Source organism: Schistocerca serialis, chromosome 6 (genome assembly GCF_023864345.2).
Source record: "Schistocerca serialis cubense isolate TAMUIC-IGC-003099 chromosome 6, iqSchSeri2.2, whole genome shotgun sequence".
Taxonomy (NCBI): domain Eukaryota; kingdom Metazoa; phylum Arthropoda; class Insecta; order Orthoptera; family Acrididae; genus Schistocerca; species Schistocerca serialis.
In genome coordinates, this window is record NC_064643.1 from 328,514,001 (window position 1) to 328,541,226 (window position 27,226).

General features: G+C 39.2%; 1 protein-coding gene across 1 annotated transcript in view; it reads left to right on the plus strand.

Moving 5' to 3' along the window:
• LOC126484855 (uncharacterized) overlaps positions 1–27,226 on the plus strand; it is a 98,652-nt gene that overhangs the window by 16,623 nt on the left and 54,803 nt on the right. The window contains 5 exon segments of the mRNA XM_050108451.1: positions 2,280–2,429; positions 5,700–5,863; positions 15,118–15,247; positions 22,419–22,552; positions 22,554–23,148. Coding sequence (XP_049964408.1) covers positions 2,280–2,429; positions 5,700–5,863; positions 15,118–15,247; positions 22,419–22,552; positions 22,554–23,148 — 1,173 coding nt within the window.

Here is a 27,226-nt window from a genome sequence, read left to right on the forward strand (position 1 = left end):
TTGTGTGTGTCATCACTGTGGCGCAGTGCTTTTGTGTTGGTTTGTATTTGTAGAAGTTGTGTTGTAGAATTTGGTGGTGTGCTTTTTGTGGTGGATTTTGAGGTTTTAAGTTGTTTGTGTTATGTTTTGTGTTTGGCTCTGGGTAATCATTGTGTTAACTTGCTGTTGGAAGAGTTAGTGTCATGTGTGTTCTATGGAAGGGAATGTAATAACATTACTTTTTTATGTTAGTGATGGATATGACTGATAAATTCAACAGTTGTCCTCTCCGTGTTGTATTGGGCGAAGACGGGACTGCGGTTAACTTCTTACAGCTGTTTGGATTGATTTCTGATTATGTGAGGTACCATGCTTGTGGTGAGAGTATGAAATTGACCAGAGACTTGGCCTCTTGTACCAGGACCGTATACATGTGGACATGTCAGTATAAGATTTGGAGATCGATTCAGTGTGGAATTTGGCTTGAGAGATCTTGGTTGGCCATAAGTGAGATTGTTTTGCTGACTTATTGTTTTTTTATGGGTTCTCTAAATTTTTGTGCCCTTGAGACTGGAGTGACTGTGAGAAGTGTTTTCTTTTCGCAGGTAAATATTTTTGGAGTATGTTAAGTATAGATGGAAGTTGGGGGCATAGGTTGGTAGTGGAAATAAACGGGTCACAGTTTGGGTAGAAGAAGTATGGGAGAAGTAGTTTGCAGGTTGGTGGGGGGGGGGGGGGTTGGTTGATTGAAGAATACATTTTGATGGGAGTACCGTGATATTGGATGAATTTTTGTTATTTTGGGGTCTGGGGAATAGAGGGTATGAGAATATGGTTGTAAATAGCAGTTTTGAATTTAATGATTGTGACGCCTAGGATTGCACAAATGCGATACACCATTTTTTGGGGGGGGGGGGGGGGCATTAAATCTATGTTAGGGAAGGGGGAAGAAGCACTCTTCCAATTTGCAATGTCAGTTAGATTAGTATTGCTGATGGAATAGTGCCTTTGAGAATTATTGTGTTTTTTGGATGTACAGTCCAAGGCTCGTGAGTTGAGGAGATGGGATTTTTGGGAGGGGGGGGGGGGGTTATTGTTGGTGTGGTTTGTGTGGTTATGGAGCAGGTTTTGGGGTGTGTGGAGTGGGTTTGAGAGTTATTTTCTTTTCTTTTTGAGGACTGCTTTTCTGTAAGATGTGAAAATTATTAGGCTTTGTTTGTTCTATTCCAATATGGATTTTGTGCTATGGAGTGGTATTGAGTGGTTTCTTTCTTCTTCTTCTTCTTCAATTTATTTTTTTGGGTTGGGGGGGGGGGGGTGCTCGGGACAACTTTTTCTGGCCAAAAAACCAAGAAATTTGGCACTTTTTTCAGGGTTTCACCCATTACTCAGAAACTTTGTATCCTACTGAAAATCTTACCCTTATGAAAATGGAAGAGCATTAAATTGTGCGTTGAATGACCTACTTAAATCTCAAAATCAGCGCAGCCATTTGGCCACAATCAATTGTCAGAGTTTCCTTCATTTTTACCGACTTAACTAGAAAGTCCCCTCTAATGCCTGTAACTCAAAAACGGCTACTCCAAATGAAAAATGTCAAGTTATCAGAGTTGAAGAGCATGAAATTTCATGTTTCAAAAACATCTAGTTTCTTCAGTTTTATGCGCTGGTAAGTGTTCATAACTTGAAAGTCAGAATATTTCCACTTTTTCTTTTTAATTCAGAGTTATTCAATTAAATGAAATTCCTAATACAGAATACATAAATCTGCCCCACCTTCAGGACCTCCCTCAATTGACATGACAGCAGGTGGCGCAGTGATTAGCACACTGCACTCACATTCAGAGCGATGATTCAAACCCATGTCCGTCCTTCCTGATTTAGGTATTGTACGATTTCTCTAAATCACACCAGGCAAGTGTTGGGATGGATGCTTTGAAAGGGCACGGCCGACTTCCTTCCCCATCCAAAGTCCACGGCTGACTTGCTTCCCCATTCTTCCCTAATCTGATGGCGCAGGTGACCTCGCTGTTTGGTCCCCTCCCCTAAATAACCAATCAACCAACTACTGAGATGTTGTAAACGGCTGTGGCTGCCATTCCCTCTGTTGTTTTGTTATTGTTTCCACTGTTACGACTTCCAGTCTTCCTGTGTTGTGTGACAGACACGTTCAAAACTCCTTGTGTCTTGGAAAATTCTCGTTCTTCATTTGAGGTTACTTTTATTTTCTGTCAGTGCATTTTAAATGAGTGTTCCAAATTATTTGGAGGTGTGTTTTATATGTGACAACAATTTGGCAGGTGGTGATGTGGTTAAAGTGAAACAGAAAGGACTGGAAACGCTAGTACAATCCAGTAAGGATAGAAAATTGCAGCACATCGTAAATTATCAACTGGTCTGGGTGAAGTTGAAGTGCACAGTGCTTGTCAGAAGTAGTGCAGTAACCCAAAACTGATTGGATCGTCTTTTGCAAAAGGCCCTGCACCATCAACATCAAATCTTCGATCATACAAGAAGGTATTTGATTTTAATAAACACTGATTTTATTGTGGAGAGGAAATTGATGCTAATGGGAGAAACTTTGTAGACTTCTTTACACAAAGCAAAATATTGTTCTTAAAGTTATGAAACTTGAATTAACAGATACTGTTGTTGGATTGCTGAGAGGCGAGGTGATGACTGGGCTCACGAGTTATTGGAATGTATCCACAATGCTCAATGTCATAGGTTTTGTCAAGGGTCTTTAACTGGCCAGTCAGGGGAGGAGGAAAACGAGGAAGTCCTGGATCCACACACAGATGAAGCAATGGAAATGATGTCTTTCTACAACGAACATTCAGAAGAGTGTCAGTTTATTTTGCAGGAGTTAAAGGACCAAATCACGAATGGCTGGTAGTTTTTGAGTTGCAGGTGTTGGAGTCAGTTTCTTGATGTTTTGGCCACAAAAAGTTTGTCCCGAGGTGTTTAGAGGTTGCAAACTTGGATTCAACATACTCTCAACTGCATACAAAAGATAAAATAAAATCTTCTACCTCGCTCCCCCCTCCCCCCCCCCCCCCCCCCCCCCCCCCCCCCCCCCCCCCCCCAAGCAAAAAGTACCCCATTACTGGACTAACAAGTTATGTGAATTTTGCGGTACCAAGACTTTTGACTTGTGTTTGGGTTCTAGGTGTTGAGGGCTTTGTTTGTGCTATGTTGGTCAAATGAAGTCACTGTTGCCATGTTTTGAAGTTGAAGTTGCATGTAGTGATTTTTTGGTATAGCGGGCTTAGTTTGAGCCATATGGGTCAAGTGTACTTTGCGATGCCTCATTTGGTGTTTTTGGTATCGAAAGCATCATTTGAGCTATTAGGGAAAGTGAAATCTGTAACTCCCATGGTTTTTCATGTTTGTAGTGTTACGTCATAGTTTCAGAATTTTTTTGTTTGATTTTCTGGATAATAAGTGTTTTCAGGTGGTTCTGTTTTATGTATTGTTGTATGTTTAAATTGTCCCCATGCTAAACCTCCTAGCAGTTGTCCCATTAGTTTGTGTTTGGGAATGAAATATTTGTGTGTTTTTATTCTTGGTCACATGTCTATGCCGTCATGTTTTGGTTACTGTATTAGATGTTCTAGAAATAGGACTGTCCTGCCTTGTTGATGACATCATGGGTCAAAGCAGACAGAAGGAATCGGATACTTCTGTAATGTCATAGGTCTTAGATGTTATAATAAATTGATTGCGTACTGATTTGTACTAAAAGTTTCAATTTTGTGTTGAATAATGACTTCAGTCTCATTGCCTAATTGCAGGACTACTAACGATAAATTGGTACATCTCTCTGGGCCATTCCATGTCAAGTGGTCTAATTTCAGAAAAGTTCGTACATGACCATCATGGATTTTGTTGAAATTTTGTGTGAACATTTGCACAGGTACCCAATGAACATCAGTACAAAGTTTTGCTTTTGAAAATTGAATACTTGCAGAGATTTATTCATTTGTTTGACCCCATAGTGCGGCAATCAACAGTGCACCCATGAGTTTTTGGTGACTTTGAGACATGATATGCCCTTGAAAGGAACAAAACTAGGCCATTTTGTACATCTTTTTGCACTCTCTTAAAAGGGGGGGGGGGGAGATTTCCTGAGTGATTTTGCATTTGTATAATTTGTAGCAAAGTTGTCCAATAAAATAGCTGCTTGAAAAAATGTAAAGTTTAGCTTTTCATATCTCTGAAAATAAATGCGGTATAAGCCGAAACTTTGCACTGACTAATACAAGGTTTTAGAATATAAAATTTCATATTCCTACTGCTTTTCAATAGTTTACATACTGAGGGCAAAAACGATGGTTTTTCAAAATATGTCATAATGTCTAATTTTGCTCCACTTTCACAAAAAATGTCTTCTCTGCAAACTCTATTAAACCATTTTCTTAAGAAAGACCATTTTTTAAGCCACCTAAAAAAACTAGGCCTATATTTGGTTTTGCAGTGCAAGCAAATAAGGCCCTAAAAGTTGGCATTGGAAATGGGCACATATTCTGTTTATACTCAAATTAAATCCGACACCTTTTATAACATTTTGCAGTTGTTAAGTATTCTCTGTGGAACATAATATCAAAAGTCATGATGGCTAGGAAATGAGCTTTAGTCACAAAAACTGCAAGTAAGTAGTCTCTCTCTCTCTCTTAAGTTGTCTCCACAGCATTCAGCTCTACAAAATTCTCTTTATAAAAAATGAAATGGAATGAGTATTCTCATAAAAAGAATAGTTGTCTCTTTTTTATGGCTTTAATAATGTGAGGTAGTCACATTTTGAAAGATTTTTTAAGCTCTGTGTTAACAAAAATGCTCTCAAAAGATCCCCATCAGTGTTATCATCTGGCCAGCAGTATAGGATTCCCCATGACATTCTACACCAAATTAATGAAACCTGTAAAATTAGATTGAGCTTAGGATCCTTAAGAGGTCTCTTCTACCTTTGGCCTGTAACATTTACAGAAATTTTTTGTCAGTGTGGGATCCTATGTTACGAAACACTGATCAGGGTTGGTTATGCATGATAAAAAGCAACTTATCCATGGCTGCTGTACCACAGCTATTGGGCATGGGGCCTATGGTGATGGGGATGCTGGTTTTCTCACTTTAAAAGGAACCAGTAGTGGTGGGACAATAACACCTTTATACAATTTTTCATCAGTACACTAAAAGTTCCTCATGAACCGCAAACTGTGTTAACACAGAGTGCACTATAACTGAAACAAGAATTAAACTATCGAATGAACAGAATTACACAATAAAAATATGTGCTGATAATGCTGTATAACATGAATCCATTCCAAAAAATGGCAGGAAACCTAGAGAGAATTTGACCCCCCCCCCCTTTTTCCCCTTTTTTGTGTTACATTTGCATGTGAGCATATTTCATTTTGGGTATGAGGGAATAAAATTTAACATCCCATTGACAATGAAGTTATTAGAGACAGAGCACAGACTCAGATCAGGGAAAGAAAAAGGCCATATGCTTTCAAAGGAACCGTCCTGCACTTGGTTTAAGTGATTTAGGTAAATCTAAAACTGATCTAAGTTTTTAATTTTTTAATTTCGTGTATAAAATAATATTTTTAGAAACTTCTTTTTATTTTAAAATGCCGTATTCTGTTGTTACTTTGTGCAGAACTGAATAATTACACGCATTAAATTGTATTTCTGCAATGAAGATTATGTATTTGCAGGCGTGGAGTCAAGCAGCCACAATGTTGGTTCAGGTAACCCATTCTTGAAAGTTGGTGATAGAGTTGTATGGGTAACGGATTCTGGTCCTGAGGTTGGAATTGTTCGCTGGCTTGGAGATCATACAGAAGATAATTTGACCAATGTGATTGTTGGTGTTGAATTTGTGAGTACAAAGCCAACAAAGTAAATTTTCTTCTGGTATTTTATGTGATTACTTCTGCAAAACTTGTCATGAGATGTGTAGGGAATGTAAAAGAGGGTGTCACAAGCTGCTCATAAATAGCTGAACAGAAAGCAGCGGAAAATATAGTTTTGTGGCAGTAAGTTTAAGTAAGTGTGTGAAATCCTGACTGGAATATAAGCACAGACTGCACAAGGTGTATGCTAGAACACTGATCAAAATTCAGAAATTTTGCTAAATATTCACCATAAAAACGTAGTTCTGTGGCAAAAAGTTTAGAATGAAAGTTAACCTTCATTCAGAAACGCAGTAAAATTATATTGAACATCAAACTTTTGCAGGATTTAAAGTTTTTATGTATTTTTACCTTATTTATCTTTATGTAGGCATTGCCACCTTTACTTGTGCACATATATACAAGCATACTTCCACTTTTGTCATAAGAAGCTCTTGAGTTCAGTACTTAAATGCTTTATGACTTCCAAGTAGGCAGGTCATGACAGTATATAAATAGGCTTCTTAAAACAAGCACTGGAACTTAAGTGGCACCAGTGATATAGCAACTAGCCTATGTATCTCTGCGTGTAGTTTCTAAAAGCCAAATGTGTATTTTGGAATAAATTTATCATTTGAATTTTTATGTTTTTGCAAACTAATATGAATGCTACAGTAACAGACATGCTCCCTGTAGTGAACAGTTTTATCAAACATAAATGCCAGATGCAAATTTCTAACCTGCTTACGAGGTGCTTTTGAAAAGTCCGTGCAAGAACTTTTTACGTGTTTGGGGTAAACCTTTTTTATTTTTCGACATAGTCTCCTTTTAGAATTATACACTTCGTCCAACGCTGTTCTAATTTGTTGATCCCTTCTGAATAATAGGAATTGTCCAAGTCTGCAAAACAGCTATTAGTTGGTGCAATCACCTCCTCGTTTGAATAAAATCTTTGTCCCGCCAGCCATTTCTTCAAATTGAGAAACAAATAGTAGTCTGAGGGAGTCAAGTCTGGAGAATAGGGGCGGATGTGAAATGAGTTGGAATCCTATTTCGATTGATTTTGCTACCATAACTGCTGAGGTGTGTGCTGGTGCATTGTCATAATGGAATAGGACTTTTTTGCGGTCAAATCACTGTCGTTTTTCTTGCAGCTGTTTTCAGACGGTCCAGTAATTATGAGTAATATGCACCTGTAATAGTTTTACCCTTCCCCAGATAGTCGATGAGGATTATCCCTTGCGGATCCCAAAAGACAGTCGCCATAACCTTTCCAGCCGGAGGAATGGTCTTCACCTTTTTTTGTGCAGATTGTCCCTTGGTAAGCCATTGTTTAGATTGTTCTTTGGTCTCAGGAGTATAGTAATGTATCCATGTGTCTTCCACAGTGACAAAAGAACGCTTAAAAGTCCTGTGGATTCTTCCTGAACAGCTGCAAACCATCCTTACAATACTTAACACGATTCCGTTTTTGGTCAATTGTGAGCAATCACGGAACCCGTCTTGCGGATAGCTTTTTCATCTCCAAATGTTTATGCAAAATATTATGCACCAGTTCAATCGAGATGCCCACAGCACTAGCAATCTCACGCTCCTTAACTCTCCTGTCATCCATCACCATATCATGGATTTTATTAATGATTTATGGAGTCATAACTTCCACAGGGTGTCCAGAATGTTCAGCGTCACTTGTGCCCATATGGCCACTCCGAAAACTGTTGTAATCAGAGGTGCAGAGTGACCGTAATGTTTATCAAGCTTCTCTTTAGTCTCCTGAGGTGTTCTGCCTTTCATAAAGTAATGTTTAATCACCACAAGAAATTCTTTTTCATCATTTTTTGACAGTCACATGACATGCTTGATTCACACGAATGCCAAACACAAAGAAATAGACCAGTATGGCTGAAACTTGGTGTGCGTTCTTTCCAAAGATGCTACTAACTAAACATGACCTCGATACGCGCCGGTGGTGCCATCTCTCGGACTTTTCAAACGCCCCACGTTTATGTTGTTCCCTGGTCCAACAGCTAAACTTGCCCAGTGGGGCATGTTTCTACAATGTTTTGTTATGTGAACCTGTCACTCATTCACAAAGCCACTGGTGTGGATACTGGCTGTTACTCGAATTAACTCTCGTCAAAGCTGCGCTTTATTTTCGTGTGGCTGACTGGAGAGTTTTCCGAGTAGACTGCAGTGTTTTCCAGTGAATGGCATATAAAAATTTAAAATGATGGCAAATCCTTGACATATGTTCTCTTCCATTAATGGGGTAACATTATCTCTTATGTATGCAAGTGAATGGTGGGTGACGCTTATGCACTCTTATGGGATGGGCTTGGCGGGATTGAATGAAGTGTTCATGAAAGAGGTGGGAGAGAGTAGGAACAGTGGATAGGAATGTGGCAGCCAGGAAAGTTCATTATTCAGTCCACTTTTTGTTGAGTTTCGTTTGCGTAACACAGATCTACGTTAGTGTGAGTGTCTTCTTTTCATGTAAGAGTGTATTTCAAGCTTTCCCTTTAATTGTCTGAACACATGTTATCAACTGCACTTGTATTTTAGTTCTCTACTACTTCTGGTCACTGATCCCCCCCCACAGTTTCCTTATGTAGTTACTGACCAAAGTGGAAGGATAGTAAGACACTGAACTCTGAGGATGGTGGTTCAATTCCACCTCTGACTGTTAAGGTTTTCCGTGATTTTAAGTATTTGTCAGCAAGATGTAGTGTTATTTATAATGTCAGCTTGTGCAGATGCCATGCTACTGGTTTGGGTAGTGAAGGAAGGAGCTGTTCCAGACCTGTGGCGACTGTCCCTGCATCCACATCACATTTGTGACTCCTTACTAAAGTGAATGGTGTGAATAAGTTCATAGAATATAAGGTACTCATTTGGAAAATATTGGGTGGCATATTGCTGACAGTATGGGGACTTACAAACTTAGCTTCAGGATGCACAAGGAAGCCAGAGCGTTTATCAACTAAATAACGACCTCTCGATAAATATGTCATTTAGTGGACCACGTACCATTTCTACAGCACAAATAGTAAGTTCCCAAAACTGACAAATTGGTCCCAGTTTTGAAAGAGAAGAGAAACGTTTTGATCAGGCACTGGGCTTTACAAAAGATTGGTTGTTATGTATTGCTTGGAAGCAGAAAAAGTGAAAAAAAAGATTTGTTAACAGAAAAGATTTCAAAGAAGGGCTGCAATATTTCCAAGCCATTGAAAATTACAGAAATAGTGGGAGGTCTGTTATGTACGTTAACAAGATTTGTGCGCACACACACACACACACACACACACCAGTCATGGAGTAATGATAACAAGAACTATTACTGAGTTGCTGGTGGTGATACGAGGTTTATGTCAAAAGTGTTATTAATATTTGAGCCTGGGAAAAAGTATTGTGGTGATGCTTATCACCACACTAAAAAAAATCAGAGGGAGAAGAAGAATGGACAACTCTCAGTTACATTTTAACTACACAGATTTAGTTCTTGTTATTAGATACAGTTTTATCTGAGCCCTGTCTTTGAATTTGGTATATGTCAGTTGTAGGATGCTATCGTCTGTTCAGCCCTTTGTAGACACCTCTGTTGCAATCATCCAGACAGGATAGGCATGCAGTGTATAGAAAACAATTGAGCAGACTGAAGACATGGTTTTTGAACTTATTAATCTGACTTGATCAGTTACGTCACTTGTGATATAATCATGTATTGATAGTTAGTTCCTGATGTTATGTGTGTTCCTCCACTGCTATTAAAATCAAACCAGTAATAACGATATAAACATGTTTATAATCTCTGGACAAGGAGATGAACAAATTTGGTGGGGGAGGGTGTGGAGTGGAGAAAGCAAGCTCCGCCCATGTTCTCTGGATACATTGACTGCTGAGGGTAGAGAGGTGGTGCAGGGGAACAAGCTGCACTTATGTCACACAGTGCTGGTGCTACACTTTTGCTTACTTATTAATTTATGCTCCAAGTGACCGGATACAAAACCTCTTTGGTTTTGTTCTGTCCCTTAACCTTCTCCAAGGATTGGAAAGAGTATGTGGAATTGCCTTTGAAGAGACAAGATCTGCTTCATCACTCACCAAGAGGTGCAATAATTTATGACACAACACAACACAACACGACATGACATGATAAACACTTTGCTAAGTTCTGTATCAGATTACTGAGGCTGGCAGCAGCTGGACACACAACATGAGTGGGCCAATGTTGACTGCCTTCTGCCATTCAGAACTAGGGAGCCATTGTACATCTGTCTGCGGACAGACTGTGTGAATGACAAAATTTCTATAGCAAACATTATGTCCTCTGTCCATCCACAAACTTAAGACACTTTAGCAGCAGCTTGAACTAGTGACAGTAAACAACAGATATACATTTGACGTCTCAATTGCGAGCAGGCAGCGTTAATACTGGACGTATAGCAGTAGTGTATCAAAGTTGTGTCACAAGTTGCAGTGGAATAAGGAACTGAACATCTCTAAATCAAGTGTTCAAGGCATTCTCCATAACGTTTTGGAGAAAAGTCTATGCAAATTTTGTCCCACCTAGATTGCTGAAGAGAGAAGACAATGAGTGGACATCTTCCATGACTTGGTTGAAATGAAAAACACAGACAATTCTTTCTGGAGAAAATCATTGCGGGAACAAGACTTATTCTTGTTGAAATGAGCCCACCATAAAATGACAGTGTGCAATAGGTCTCTGATGGTTCGCACCAAAGAAGGTATGACTGTGATGTGCAAGTTAAACAGAATACCAAAGAGGGACATTTCTGACAGTTTCAAATGGTTCTATGAATATTCCTTGAGGTGGGGGGGATTGTTTAGAACATGTGAGGCATTAAAACCACCATCTTAACTTTTCTCTATTTTTTATTACCCCAGTCTCGAAACTTTTTTCGACTGATGGAGTACATCTTTCAAATTTTGTGATACTTCTTACAGAAGGTCGTCAACAGTATCAAGAAAGTGTCACATGTCCAAAATTTCGTTCAGTAGTTGCTGTTGTCAATCTCTTGTTCATATCACTTGACTGTTATCATTATGTGATTATTTGTAAGATTCTGTCACATTTCCATTCACAACCTAATCTTGAATGCTTACAAATTTGTATGGTTGTCAAGTTTTTTTGTTTTTTACCCCTTAACATAAAACCCCTCCCTCCATGAACCATGGACCTTGGCGTTGGTGGGGAGTCTTGCGTGCCTCAGCGATACAGATAGCCGTACCGTAGATGCAACCACAACGGAAGGGTATCTGTTGAGAGGCCAGACAAATGTGTGGTTCTTGAAGAGGGGCAGCAGCCTTTACAGTAGTTGCAGGGGCAACAGTCTGGATGATTGACTGACCTGGCCTTGTAACACTAACCCTAACGACCTTGCTGTGCTGGTACTGCGAATGGCTGAAAGCAAGGGGAAACTACAGCCGTAATTTTTACCAAGGGCATGTGGCTTTACTGTATGGTTAAATGATGATGGCGTCCTCTTGGGTAAAATATTCTGGAGGTAAAATAGTCCCCCATTCGCATCTCTGGGCGGGGACTGCTCAAGAGGACGTAGTTACCAGGAGGAAAGAAACTGGCATTCTACGGATCGGAGCATGGAATGTCAGATCCCTTAATCGGGCAGGTAGGTTAGAAAATTTAAAAAGGGAAATGGATAGGTTAAAGTTGGATATAGTGGGAATTAGTGAAGTTTGGTGGCAGGATGAACAAGACTTTTGGTCAGGTGAATACAGGGTTATAAATACAAAATCAAATAGGGGTAATGCAGGAGTGGGTTTAATAATGAATAAAAAAAAATAGGAGTGTGGATAAGCTACTACAAACAGCATAATGAACACATTATTGTCGCCCAGATAGACACGAAACCCACATTTACTACAGTAGTAAAAGTTTATGTGCCAACTAGCTCTGCAGATGACGAAGAAATTGATAAAATGTATGATGAGGTAAAAGAAATTATTCAGATAGTGAAGGGAGACGAAAATTTAATTGTCATGGGTGACTGGGATTCGATAGTAGGGAAAGGAAGAGAAGGAAAAGTAGTAGGTGAATGTTGATTGAGGGGAAGAAATGAAAGAGGAAGCCGTCTGGTAGAATTTTGCACAGAGCGTAACTTAATCATGGCTAACACTTCGTATAAGAATCATGAAAGAAGGTGGTATACATGGAAGAAGCCTGGAGATACTAAAAGGTATCAGATAGATTATATAATGGTAAGACAGAGATTTAGGAACCAGGTTTTAAATTGTAAGACATTTCCAGGGGCAGATGTGGACTCCGACCACTATCTTTTGGTTATGAACTGTAGATTAAAACTGAAGAAACTGCAAAAAGGTGGGAATTTAAGGAGATGGGACCTGGATAAACTGGCAGAACCAGAGGTTGTACAGTGTTTCAGGAAGAGCATAAGGGAACAATTGATAGGAATGGGGGAGAGAAATACAGTAGAAGAAGAATGGGTAGCTTTGAGGGATGAAATAGTGAAGGCAGCAGAGGGTCAAGTAGGTAAAAATACAAGGGCTAGTAGAAATACTTGGGTAACAGAAGAAATATTGAATTTAATTGATGAAAGGAGAAAATATAAAAATGCAGTAGATGAAGCAGGCAAAAAGGAATACAAATGTCTCAAAAATGAGATCGACAGGAAGTGCAAAATGGCTAAGCAGGGATGGCTAGAGGACAAATGTAAGGATGTAGAGGCTTATCTTACCAGGGGTAAGATAGATACTGCCTACAGGAAAATTAAAAGAGACCTTTGGAGAAAGGAGAACCACTTGTATGAATATCAAGAGCTCAGATGGAAACTCAGTTATAAGCAGAGAAGGGAAAGCAGAAAGGTGGAAGGAGTATATAGAAGGTCTATACAAGGGCGATGTACTGGAAGATAATATTATGGAAATGGAAGAGGATGTAGATGAAGATGAAATGGGAGATATGATACTGCATGAAGAGTTTGACAAAGCACTGAAAGACCTGAGTGGAAACAAGGCCCCAGGGGTAGACAATATTCCATTAGAACTACTGACGGCCTTGGGAGAGCCAGTCCTGACAAATCTCTACCATCTGGTGAGCAAGATGTAGGAGACAGGCGAAATACCCTCAGACTTCAAGAAGAATATAATAATTCCAATCCCAAAGAAAGCAGGTGTTGACAGATGTGAAAATTACCGAACTGTCAGTTTAATAAGTCACAGCTGCAAAATACTAACGCGAATTATTTACAGACGTATGGAAAAGCTGGTAGAAACCAACCTCGGGGAAGATCAGTTTGGATTCCATAAAAATATTGGAACACATGAGGCAATACTGACGCTACAACTTATCTTAGAAGCTAGATTAAGGAAAGGCAAATCCACATTTCTAGCATTTGTAGACTTAGAGAAAGCTTATGACCAGGTTTACTGGAATACTCTCTTTCAAATTCTAAAGGTGGCAGGGTTAAAATACAGGGAGCGAAAGGCTATTTACAATTTGTACAGATACCAGATGGCAGTTATAAGAGTCGAGGGACATAAAAGGGAAGCAGCGGTTGGAAGGGAGTGAGACAGGGTTGTAGCCTCTTCCCGATGTTATTCAATCTGTATATTGAGCAAGCAGTAAAGGAAACAAAAGAAAAATTCGGAGTAGGTATTAAAATCCATGGAGAAGAAATAAAAACTTTGAGGTTTGCCAATGACATTGTAATTCTGTCAGAGACAGCAAAGGACTTGGAAGAGCAGTTGCATGGAATGGACATTGTTTTGAAAGGAGGATATAAGATGAACATCGACAAAAGCAAAACGAGGATAATGGAATGTAGTCGAATTAAGTCGGTTGATACTGAGGGAATTAGATTAGGAAATGAGACACTTAAAGTAGTAAAGGAGTTTTGCTATTTGGGGAGCAAGATAACTGATGATGGTCGAAGTAGAGGGGATATAAAATGTAGACTGGCAATGGCAAGGAAAGCGTTTCTGAAGAAGATAAATTTGTTAACATCGAGTATAGATTTAAGTGTAAGGAAGTCGTTTCTGAAAGTATTTGTATGGAGTGTAGCCATGTATGGAAGTGAAACGTGGACAGTAAATAGTTTAGACAAGAAGAGAATAGAAGCTTTCGAAATGTGGTGCTGCAGAAGAATGCCGAAGATGAGATGGGTGGATCACATAACTAATTAGGCGGTATTGAATAGAATTGGAGAGAAGAGGAATTTATGGCACAACTTGACTAGAAGAGGGGATTGGTTGGTAGGGCATATTCTGAGGCATCAAGGGATCGCCAATTTAGTGTTGGAGGGCAGCGTGGAGGGTAAAAATCGTAGAGGGAGACCAAGAGATGAATACACAAGCAGATTCAGAAAGATGTAGGTTGCAGTAGATGGGAGATGAAGAAGCTTGCACAGGATAGAGTAGTGCAGAGAGCTGCATCAAACCAGGCTCTGGACTGAAGACCATGACACCAATGACAACAACAACAACAACAACATAAAACCCCAATTTATCTCATTTTTATTATTTTGACAGAAACTTAAAATCCCAAGTATACTTGGGCCACTTTCAGGGGGGGGGGATCCTGCTTATATCCATTTCAGCACTGATAGGTAGTGTTCAGCCACTAGAGGGCATGTAGTACTGCATTTTTAGCCTGGCTGTCACGTTTTGGTTGAAGTTGTTGCCACTAAATATTGTCCTTACTATGTGCAGCTTTGCTATCAGACACACTCCTGTATTGTTGGTTTGGCAATGCTTTCAAAAAAAGAATGGCTATAATGATCCTGAGCTTGGCAGTGAATTTAGTGGCTCAGAAAGTGAAGAAGAATGTGATGTTACTTCTCTAGAGACTGAAAGTGATGACATTTTTTCAGTTGAGTGGCAAGTGCTTGGCAGTGGTATGAAAAAAATACATGCACCGCTCTCCAGCCAGCTCCTCCAAGATATGTGTTCACGGGAAACCATTGTGAAATACATGGTTAGACTTCATAGCTACACGGAAATCTAAGTGACTTCAAGTTTCAGGATATTTTAGTCAGAGTCCAGTGCATGAGTATATTTGGTATTTTATTATTGGTGGCCTTCAAAATTTAGTAATTCATCGTTTTGAGCTTCAATAGCTGTCTTTATATGTCTATATGTAATTTCATTCATTATAGGATATTTTTTGGAACATAATTTGGAAAAAAATTAATTTACCAGGTGAATGTACCCTTTAACACATTCTGAGAAACTCTTCTTCACACAGGAAAATCCAGTTGGAAGTGGAACTGGTTGCTACAATAATAAGCAACATTTCCAAACAGAGCCATCACATGGTGCATTTTTGCCTCTTCTGGAGCTTATGAAAGCAGATGACTTCTTTTCAAAACCACAAGGTAAGCGATTGGAATATTGGTGTTGTTGAAGTAAACAATATGTTCATTAAGAAATGTTTCAAATAATTTATGACTACATTGTATACAAAATCCTCCTGCATTGTCGTTTTACCTTTACAGTACATTACCAAATGTTGATTTTTTTTTTTTAACTTCACTAAGCTGTTTTTAAGCAACATACATACAAGATATCTGCTACCAGGAAAAAAGTGGTTAATGTACTTATATAGGTGTGGACTAGCCCTTGATTTTCTTGATGAACAACTATAAATAATCTTTATCAGCATAACAGTACATCTTGATTTATTCACACAGTGAGCTCCTTAATCTATATGAACTTCTAAAAAAAGTATTGCGGCATCCTCTTTAAATGTGTACTTTACGCTTTCTTGAAATGGAACCTCCTTCTCAGTGCTCTCTTGACCACATCTCAGGGCAGTTCGATAGTGTGTTTGCTGCCTCTTTACTTATTACAAGAACAACACGGCTTGTGTGCACTGTTTGATGGCTCAACACGCCTTGCAGGGTCATTTCAAGCTTAGACTGTACATGCGTTGTCACTGTATGGCAACAAGGACTCTGAGCATTCAACTGGTAAAATGAAACATTGACGATCAGCAAAATAGTAGTCACTCAGTCAACGTCAGTGAGTGAGTGTTGTTTAACAATTATGGGTCATAGGGTCCTTGAATAGAATGCAATAGAATCGCACACTGCCTTTTTGAAGGCAACTGGGAGAGCTGATTCAAGCTAAACATTATGCAGCCATGCCACATGATAAATTTTACATCAAGGGAGCTGTTAAAAACAACAATAATTATCATCCTGCACCAAGATGCACAAAGAATCTGTAAAGGGATCACCTGGAATTGAGTTAACATCAGTGATTTTTGATTCCATTCACTGATGTGTGCAGGATTTGTGTCACAACTGATGATTGTTGAAGTCAGTGGCTGTGACCAGGTACATATTCACATGTGTGGCATACAGTTCCACAGGTTCGAGAGGGAAGTTGGTCAGTAATGCTTTGGCCTTGTATGTACAGATGTCAGAACACATATTACTTCCATCTAGGATAAACAGTTGGGGGTTGTGTAGTGTTGGGACATGGTCCTTCTACCCTGCTGTCAATACTACAATGATGTGCTCATCTCTCAAGATGACGGTGCATGAACACACCATACGACCTCAAGGACATTTTCATCCGTAAGGCATAATTCAACCAAATGGAATGGCCTGTGTTATTTGCAGACAAGCATCCAATTCAGCATGCTTGGGACTAGATGAAACTTGAAATGTGTCATTGCTGAAACCCTGCTCACACACCTGACAACCCCAGGAGGGCTGATAAATCCCTCCTTTCCTTGTATTTAAAGTCATTCAGGTTCACAGATGTTGCACCTCACGATGTGGTGTTACGGTTACCTAACTTCCTGTATTGGCCTCAGTGGATGTGGAGATGCTTGCCTCAAGCTGCTGTGGAGAGAATTATTTTCACAGCAAGATTAGCCTCTGATGATGTGGAGATGAAATGTTCTGAGGCTGCTGTGGAGAAAATTTTCTTGCATCAGGTCTGGCCAATGCGTTGCTGACCTGTGGTGGTGGTGGTGGTGGTGGTGGTGGTGGTGTCCCAGTTCCAGGATGAGCCGATTGGGAGGTTGACCTGGCTTATCATAGAAGTCATAAGCAGTCTGCCACATTCTGTCCTGCACCAGTGGGGTGCCTGTTTCTTTTTGCAGAAGATGAATTGAATACAGACTAAGAAGGCACAGAGTTTCAGAGCTTGGTTCTGCACCCTCTGCAGTGCCATGATTTGTGAGTCAGCGCCCTTTCGCAACACAACAGCTATGTACTTTTGCTATAGCTAGATAAATTTTATATACACTCTTCTTCATTATCACTTATTTTGCTGTACAAATAACAAAACTCATCTGTTACTTATAGTGTCTCACTTCCTAATTGTATTCACTCAACATCAACCGATTCAATTAGACTACATTTCATTACCCTTATTTTACTTTTTTTGGTGTTCGTCTTATACCCTCTTTTCAAGATACCATTCTTTCCATTCAGCTGCTCTCCAAATGCCATTTGCCATTTCTGACAGTTGAAATGTTATCAGGAAATCTCAAAGTTTTTATTTCTTCTCCAGAACTTAAATTTCCATTTATTATTTCTTCTTCATTTCCTCCACAGTGTGCTCAGTATACAAATTGAATATCATTAGGAATAGGCTCCATCCCTGTCTCACTTCCTTCTCAACTAAGGCTACTCCTTCATGTACTTTGACACTTATATCTGCAGTCTGGTTTCTGTACAAGTTGTATACAAGGGCTGTTCAAAAAGTAAGGTGACTTTTCAAATTGTGCGGGCAACGTACATTCGACTATCGATCTTTATGTTGCTTCCACCTATCTACTAGTAGACTCAGCAGAGTAGCAAGGTGTTTTGCTACGTATCACAGCACCAGTGTCATTCATTATCGGCCTAATAGGAACCTCTTGATATTGGGTTTTAATGAGGCCATATAAGCTACGGGGAACAGCTCAGTAAGAATTAAGACTCATGTTAGTCTCCTGCAACAAGCAACTTTTCTTCGGGAGGCTGTTAGTCTTCATCTCAAAACCTTTTGAGGTGTCAGCACTGCTCCTGTGATACAATGAGGCAGACAACAAACATTACAGCTTTTGAACACAATCCTGCTTGTCCAAAATGACTGCAGCATTGCCCATGTCCACAACTAAAATTATTTTAATATTGCTTACACTGGGATAAACTTGGGTTCTCAAATTGATGTTGCGTTTGCAGCCTGACCATGGATACGTGTAAACTCTTCCCATGGAAAACTCTGGACAGTTGTAATGTAAAAGAATTTGTCTTTTACACGGGAATCACACTGCAGATCTATCAGTTCCACCTGCATATGCACAGGGCCATTGAACAGCAACTGGAACTGTAATGGCAAATGACCTCAAATGTAGCTCAGAAAAAGATGTTAGAGTGGTAGTGTCTTGAAAACTTTCAGAAAATTGTTCCTGTAATTCTTTCAAAGCTGCAATGAATTCATCAAAATTTGCATTTTCTTTAACTCCAGAGAGTTTAGGGAAGTGGACTGCATTCTTTGTCAGAAGTTGTCCCTTCCACAATGTGCTTTTCTTTTTAAATGCATCAAATTTCCCAATCAAATTGGAAATAATTTTTCTTCTCACTTTGCAGCATCTTACTTGGAGAGTTCAAGTCCACGAAAAATGTGAGGTCCGTAGGCTGTTTCAGATCTAATTTCAATTCCTGCCTTTCATTTTCCTTCAGAAATCCAGCAATAGTGGGCCTGAAATTGAAAAATCGTTTCAGGCATGCCCTCTACTTAACAAGTGAGCTTTGAAATAATATATAGTGTCTCCATACCCCATTCAGTTCCACCATAAATTGTTGAAACTGATGATGTAGTTATGGGTAAGACCTCAGAAAATTTATTGTACGTACTGCCAGTTTCATCGTGTGCTCTATGCCCATAAATTTAGCACAGAGAGCTTCTTGATGTGCAAAACAATAAATTGTCTGTCAATCATTATAATTGTTTCATATTTCATCAACTGAATCTCTAAATTCTTTGAGTATGATGTAATGCTGTGCAATAGTAACTTTGCAGTGCCCATCAGTTATGTGATTACATAATTGGTATCGAGAATTCTGAACCTTCCCTTAAAAAAAGAACTATGATCCCTTTTATTTATAAAAGCATGTGGCCGAGGATCATTAGACTTGCTCCTTTTTGAGCAACAGCTACTGGACTTTTGAACTACCTTTACACTACAAGCAAATAGTGAGGGATAAACAGTGCTGCCACTGCAAAAGAAATCTCACATGCTTTGCTAAATAAACTGTTGTACTGTACATATTAGTTCAGAGATGGATCAAGCATACCTTAGATGTATTAAATGAAGCTGAGATGTACCAAGTAGAGCAGAGACGGACCGGGACTATACGCATGCAGCATATTGTACACGCATTGAGTTTGAAGTTTTGCATGCCATGGCCAACACTAAGAGTGAACATAAATATGAGGCAGATTTATACTACAGTTTCTTTACAGATGAAACTTTGAATTTGACACATCTAGTGAAGGTAAAAGCATGCTGCCCTTGGCAATCACAATATATCAAATTAGAATGTAGTGATTTTTTTGTGAGATAACAAAATGTATACCATAGGGGGGGGGGGGGGGGTGCATTGCGTAGAAGGAATGATTGGATCCAAAATGCAACTTTTCCTTCCTCCCAGCCACAAAGAATACCTGGTATGACAGTAAGAGATAATTTGTTTATGTATATACTGTTGATAGAAAGTGCCTTTTATCACTATTTTCTCCATTTTCTTTTCATACCGGGAGAAAGGCAGCTCTAAAGCTATTAGTTTGAGTGTACATACCTTGCTGTGGACGTGCACTCGTATATCTGCATTATCTTCATCATCACAATGAGAGAACAGATCAGACATGAATTTCCTTGCGGTACCTATCTTCACACTTTCAGATATTTGAACTGTGCATGCCATTAGCTACTAAAGTATGAATAGGGCCAATTAGTTTGGTTCCAGAGAACAGACACAAAAGTTGGTTTCCAAGTGTGTAATGTCAGGAGTGCTATCACTTTCAGCAGATTGTATCGTTATTCCTTGTGTGGTATTTGTTGTACCTTACTCAGAGTGTCCCAGAAGAAATAGTCAGTATTCAGGGATATGAGAAACAATCATTCGAAGCCAAAGCTCTATTAAACACATGTCTAAAATGCATACTCTAAGAGCTATTAACACTTCTTCATCTTTGATACTGTGAGCTCTGTGCTTTCCATGTTTTGAGAGGAGGTAGTCCGGATCAAAACAGGGAAAAATGGGCTCTAAAAAGCACACCTTATGAGCTATGAACACTTGTTCATTGGAAGAGATGTGTTTCACAGTAGCAAAGACAGACAAATGCTCATAGCTCTTAAGGCATGCATTTTAGACCTCACTGGTCATTTTTTTCTTGTTTTGGTCCATACTACAACCTCTCTAACTATGGAAGGCAAAGAACATGCAGTAGATGAGAGATGCGGTTCACAGTATTGAAGGTAAAGTGCCCATAGTTCCTAAGATATGCATTTTAGAGCTGATATTTACTAGACATTTTTGCTTTTGAATGATCACTCATGCCATATCCCTGAATATTAACCATTCCTCCTGAGATACTCTGTATGTATTGTAACTAACCGGTTACTACGGGTTATTCCTTATTATTGGGAATGGAAATACTTATTGCTTATGAAATCAACGTGAGAAGAATAGGGTCGCCACCGACTCAAACCATACAACTAATCAAAGATTTGGTCGAGTCTGAAAATAAATTAATTTGATCACAGACCAAAAACTCACAAAAATGCATACGTTGTGAGGTCGCTCACAGCGGATACGATGTAATTAATAGTATTGCCCGTGCGCTGTTCACGACAATCAAACATTTAAAATAACATAGAAAACGCATGAACGCTGCATAAGATCAGCTCCCAGCAACACACCTGAAAATATGACTTAATCTAAAGCATTTGTTATAAAATACAAGAGGAGACTAATCACTGGACCTGTGCATAAGGAAACGCATTGGATGTGCTAATGGGAAAGCTACGAGGTGAGTGGCTTAGGCGCAAAAACGTAATTTCGGAACACAAGAGAAAATTGTAGATAAAATCATTTATTCCTAAACTAAGGATGTGAGGCATGTACACGATTCCTGATAACACGTGTTTTGTGGAGGCACAATTTCTAGGTATAGTGCCAAATTCCAACAATATCACATCATACAATCATGTTAACATTTTCTAAAACAAACATGCGATCGGACAGTTAGTGATGCCGGTAGCCCAACAACTATAATGTTCTACCACGTGGTTGGTTCCCCACGGACAAAAGACACGGAAAGTAAGGGAAATTTACGAGAAGGCAAGGCTCTAAATATTTAGAAAGGTGAAAGCTTATACAGGCACAGCTGAAGGCAAACAGACATTCATACAGAAGCGAGTGCTCACTTCTTATCGACACCTTTGTGTGGAGCTCTTCCGGCGGATCCAAGTCTGCTACAGAAATTTGCTAAAAGAAAAATCTGCCAAAGTTTTGCATTCCTTGCTGTGACAAGGCAAAGCAATCTTCCAGATTTGAAAAGCGAGACCAAAGGCTAACAGCTCTCCCCTCGTCAAGTAACAACGTGCCACGAGGTCAGTCTAACTCACCCTTCTTCGACTGGAGCACAGCTGTGGACGCTTCCCGTACCGGCGGCAGACCGCCTCCCGCTTCTCCAGCCTCTTCCACGCTCCGCGTGGACCGGAAAACCCCAAGATGCCATTTCCGCCACCAACCTAACGCAGGTGGATTTCTCACAAGTAGCGGAAACCTCTTTGCCGACTTGACCACTACGAGAGTTGGCTATTCTGTGCAACTACTGCTGAATCTGTACGACTATCGCAGACTTACTGCAGCAGACTACGCCACCGTCTAGCAACGTGACACACTACCACATTCATTGAATCACACTACTATGAGAGTAAAGAGAATAGAGAAACAAGGAAAAGAAAGAGAAATGGTAATGAATATGGGCTACCGGACTAATGAAAGGTGGCTACAGGACCCTTTCAGTATTATGTCCCTTTCCCCTGGACCACTCCAAATAACTTCTGTCCAGGATCAACATATCAAGCAAACAATGTTTAGCTATTTCTTGTAATTTTCTTTGTTATGAAGATATGAACAATAGTATATCTTTTCTGAATACTACCCTATATATTTTATTTGGCTGTCCATTTCTTCGCCTCGAGACCCGATGAACGTATCTTAATGAACCTTTCATGTAAACATGACTTAATTACAAAATGTAATATAGAATTGTCTTTGGCTCACCTGTACTAGTCCACAGTGCAGACACAGAGAATAATGTAACATGTCTACTTGCTGAAGTTCACATTAAACAAATAGGAATAATGTACAAGGAAAATGCTCACTAGTCCACACACACACACACACACACACACACACACACACACACACACACACAGAGAGAGAGAGAGAGAGAGAGAGAGAGAGAGAATGAATAACTTTTAAGCATAAAACAAAGTAGGTACATTACTTATTATAATTATCTTTTCAGAACCTTCTAAGGAAAGAGTCTCTGGTTTGACATCATGTGGAGAGCATAGTCACCTGAAGTTGGCTTCTCATGGGAATGCAAGATATCAGCCATCATCTGCGTCCACAGCTGATGCAGGGTCAAAAGGACATGTTTCCAGGGTCAAAAGGACATGTTTCGGAAACACACATGTGGAATAATTCTGTTGCTGAGATATCAGAGGTGTTTGGAAATCTGCCCACAGACTCTATGAGCAAAGAAAATAAACTAACAAAATGCAAAAGTGATAACTTGTGTAAATCTGAATATGTATTCTCTGAAGGCAATGGTTATCATGTCAATTCTGTCAAAATTGATAATAGTGAGCAGAACTATTGCAAAGATCCAAAGAATAACAATGTGAGTAAGAAAACAGTTCTTGTAAATTACCCGGAGAGTGCCCCATCGAGAGGTGTTTTAGATGAATCGCCACGGAAAGTGAATGATTATTTTACAAAACATATTAAACCGAGTGAATTAAAAATAAAACATTCTCATTCGAGAGACATCCAACCCAGGAATAGCAGTGAGCCATTTGATGTGGTGGATGAATCATGGAGTGCTGGTGTCGGAAGTCCATATTCAACTAATAATTTTAAAGATGACCAAAAAACGAACAGGACAGAGCTTTTAAAATCGTGTAGGGTTATTGATTTCAAGGAAAGTGACTTAGATAACTTTAGAGATGGAAAAGCTGCTGTGCAGTTAAATGGTAAGATTATTATCATGCATATATAATTTTTTTAATATTGTGTAAGTAATTGCATTGATCATTCATTGTTATAGTTGCAGAGATTGCTTGTGAAAAGTGTGTTTATGTTTGCAATTCTTATTTTTGTCTTTGCTCTTCACATAAAAAACTAACTTTCAGACATAAAAAAGAGCAGAGATTAGTTTTATGTTTTACATCAATCTGTGAAATGATTTATTCTTGACTAACTGAAACTCATCCTAGTGTGAAACATATATGAATACACCGTCCAAATATTTGCTGTCTTGACTTTTTTGTTCTTTCATAGGACAGTAATTCTTATAGTGAAGGAAGAAGATTTATGTAACTTCCAGCAAAAAGCAATTTGATTTCCTTCCAATGATTTTTTCTGTTTATTATTTTTAAACTTTGCTGTATCACGTCTTAGGAAGCAAATTTAAAGATGCTATTTTACTTATTTACAGTAATAAGTTATGAAATAGATAACCGATTTCTTGTCATTGTCTTTGTTTGTATTTGAACAGAAGTTAACACATTGGACAGTGCTCATTGATTCTATAAATTACAAGCAATTTGTTGCCCATGTGACAGTGTTGTTATTTTCCTTGACCACAAGAATTTCTGCCTTGGTGATTAGGCGGTTAAATTGTTGTTATTTTGATTTCTTTCTCATCAGTTTTATATTTACTTTCTCATACTGTACTACCAGCATTGGAGAACATAAGCTAGGCACCTCATTTCTCTTTCTTGAGGAATGGGCATTGTGATGAGGCAGTAGTTGAGGCTTTTGTATCAGCATGTAATAATAACTAATGCTTTCAGTCTTCCTGTGATGATTAATTGTGTCAAAAATTAAGTTGAGGAAACTAATAAATTATGGGCCACAATTGGTGGCCAGCATTTAACTTCAGGAGGCGAACTGTGTAATACTGCAAATAGGCTCATATAAAAATAGAAGTTATTCACTTTTTAACAGTCTGAACCAATAGTCCTTTCCTCAGGGCGTAGAGAAGGGTAGGTTGGGAAAGGTTAGAAAGAAAGGACAGGTCACTCAGACCCAAGGACGAGAGGGACCCACTGTAGTGAGGATGAGAATAGAAAAAGATGAAGGGTGAGGTGTCAGAGGCATCCCAAGGAAAGAACTTGGTTCCAAAAGTTAGGAGTATTGTTTCTTAACAGTACTGGAAATTTTGGCACCTGAGAGTAAATGCTGGTCAGCCTTTCAATCTCTCTGCAATTTTAACAAATTTCTGAAGTGAAGTTAATTTTACATTTTATAGTTACCATCTAGTCTTCAGCTGCAGTTATTTAGTGATGTCTTATTTCTTAAAATTCGTTTCTACTATTTTAGGTAGCATCTTAGCGTGGATAATTTTTTATCAGATCATTGGGCTGCACCTCATGTCAGTAAGAATAACAGGAGCAACCTGTTTTAGTAATTTATTTATTGTTTTTGTACCCCTTCCCCCTCCCGGAGATATTCCTCCTATTCTGTTGGATCTGGAACCAATAGAGGTTTGTCTTGTTAACAGGGCATTGTCAGATCTTGTACTGGGTGTTTACATGACAGTTGTTTGCAGGATTGACACATCACACAGAACACTCCTGTCTCAGAAGCTGTGCAGTGGCTTGGGCTTTTCAGGTGTACTGTGCCTCTGTTTGGGGAAATACCACAGTTGCCAGAGTACTGGGAGCAACAGTGTTCTAATGATGGGTCACTGTCACCTACTGCGTATTTTAACAGCACAGAAGTTCACTTCTGTGGATCTTTGTTGTCCAGAGGCTGTGATAATGAGTGGGTGACATGTAGGGAAGGTATGGCACTGATAAGTAGAGGCTCTTCTTGGAATGGTGTGCCGTACAGACCAATTGTGATTTACTGTGTTGAACATCATGCTGTCCATATATTGAAAGTATGACAGAGTATCCTCCATTAACAGCCACATTGAGACAGTGTGTGGTCTTGTGTAGTTGATGTGCATTCTCTCTTATGGCTATCACAAAGTCAGTTGATACGGTGACAGTGGTTTTGTTTCTAGTTGTGACAGAGATGGGTAGTTTTCTCGGTGTTGAGTGTCTGTGCAACGCTGGTAAATGTTTAACCAGGCTAAACTCTTCCATCTATGTCATTTCCCAATGTGCCTAATGAGGCTGTTGGAGAACCTATGGTTGGAAGACCTCTTATTAATCCACGGTATGCAAGTGATCCATGGATAGTAGCAGGGCACATTATAACACATGGAGGCGATGAAGGAGCACATGGGATGTGTAACATGAAATGAGACTCAAAAGATGGCTCACCTGAGTACTGAGTCCGTGGTGGTGGTGACCGCTACTTCTTTTAAAGTGAACTTGAATTCCTCCTAAGTATACTGTTGACATTGATCTATCTAAAAACAGAATGCTTTTTCAATGTACATCTAGACACATGGGCCAGTTGAAATAGAATCATTGTCGGACTGCTGTGCTGATGAGTGGCATTGGCTGGATTCTTGATATGGGAAATTTGTGTTGGTATAAGATGTAATTTTGTTCTGTATAAGAGCAAGTGAAACTTTGCATGCCATAAGTTATGGCCGGCATTTTATTTTCTATTTGCAATAATTTACTTGTGCCATCAAAAAAATTTCTGAATGATTTGCAGATGTTTGCTATGAACTGTGCTTGTTTTGTGGGAGGTGACTGATCGTGTACTGTGTTGAGTTGCTTCAGTAGCCAAAACTAAATTTTTATTGTGATTGAAAGTAGTGAGGCAAGAGACTAATTTAATATAATTTTTTATTGTAAGAAATATTTTTTGAATATCTTAAGATTCCAAAAAATTAGCCACTTCCATCTATTAATGACCAACAGATAATGACCTACATATGGTATAAATTTTATTATATTAGGTTGGTGCATAAGTTTATAGCATATTACCATAAGTTTAATACACACAATTGATACACATAACAGAGACTTCAGTCATCAATATAGATTCTCCTCTGTCACGTACAACAGTCTGCTAACACTGGGGTAACTTTTCTATCCTGTGACTATGCAAATCGTGTGGTTTTGAGGTGAAGAACTCGAGAGTCATGTTCAGAGCGCATTTTCATACAGAAAGGGAGTTCCTTGGTGGTTGTTCGATAGAGAGCTGAAAAGATGAATATCTGAGGGTTCAAAATCAGATGAATATGGTTGGTGCAGAGTGACTTCCCAACCCAATTCCTCTGCAGTGTTTTTTGTCAGTCTAGCAGGATGTGGGTGGGCGTTATTGTGGAATAGCATCACTTCATGCAGTCTTCCTGGTTGTTTGTGGATTGCATCTGCAAGACTTCTCGGTTGTTGACAATAAATGTATAAATGTCAACAGTGATGTTTAGAGCTCGTGGAAGCAACCCGTAGTGCACCACACCATCACTGGTGGCCTTTTTTTTTAGCATAAGGCTTTCTATGGGGAGCTTCTGCTCTGTTTGAGCTTAATCATTCCTTTTTCCTTACATTAGCATAAAGACACCATTTTTCATCACCAGTAATGATGCGGGATAGGAATGGTTGGTGTTGTTCATGAGCCATTTGATGACGAATGAGCAGAGATGCACATATGGCCACCTGCTGGTTTTTGCGATTTTGGCGTAGAGCATGTGGTACGCATACACTAGAGTTTTGAATCTTCCCCACTGCATGCAAAAAGTCGTACAATGGTGGAATGATCACAGTTATTCAAATTTGCCAGTTCTAGAGTACATTGACATGGATAATTGTGGATTAATATGTTTAAATGATCTTCATCAAATCTCGAAGGTCTTCCTTAATGTGGTGAGTCACTAATGGCAATATGATCCTCCCTAAAATGAGAAAACCATTTTCTTGCCATGATCTGTCCAATGGCACTATTCCCTGAATGGTGCAAATTTTTCTGGGTTCCTCTAGGGCTGTCACTCTCTACTGAATTCAAAGCAGAAAAATGTCAGTAATTTTTCCACTTGGCACTTCATTTTTGCCATCCACAGCTCCACTTGCTACCTCCAAAAGACAATATAATGCTCCGTAAACTCAAATAGCAGCAGTGAACTATGAATAAAAAACGACAATT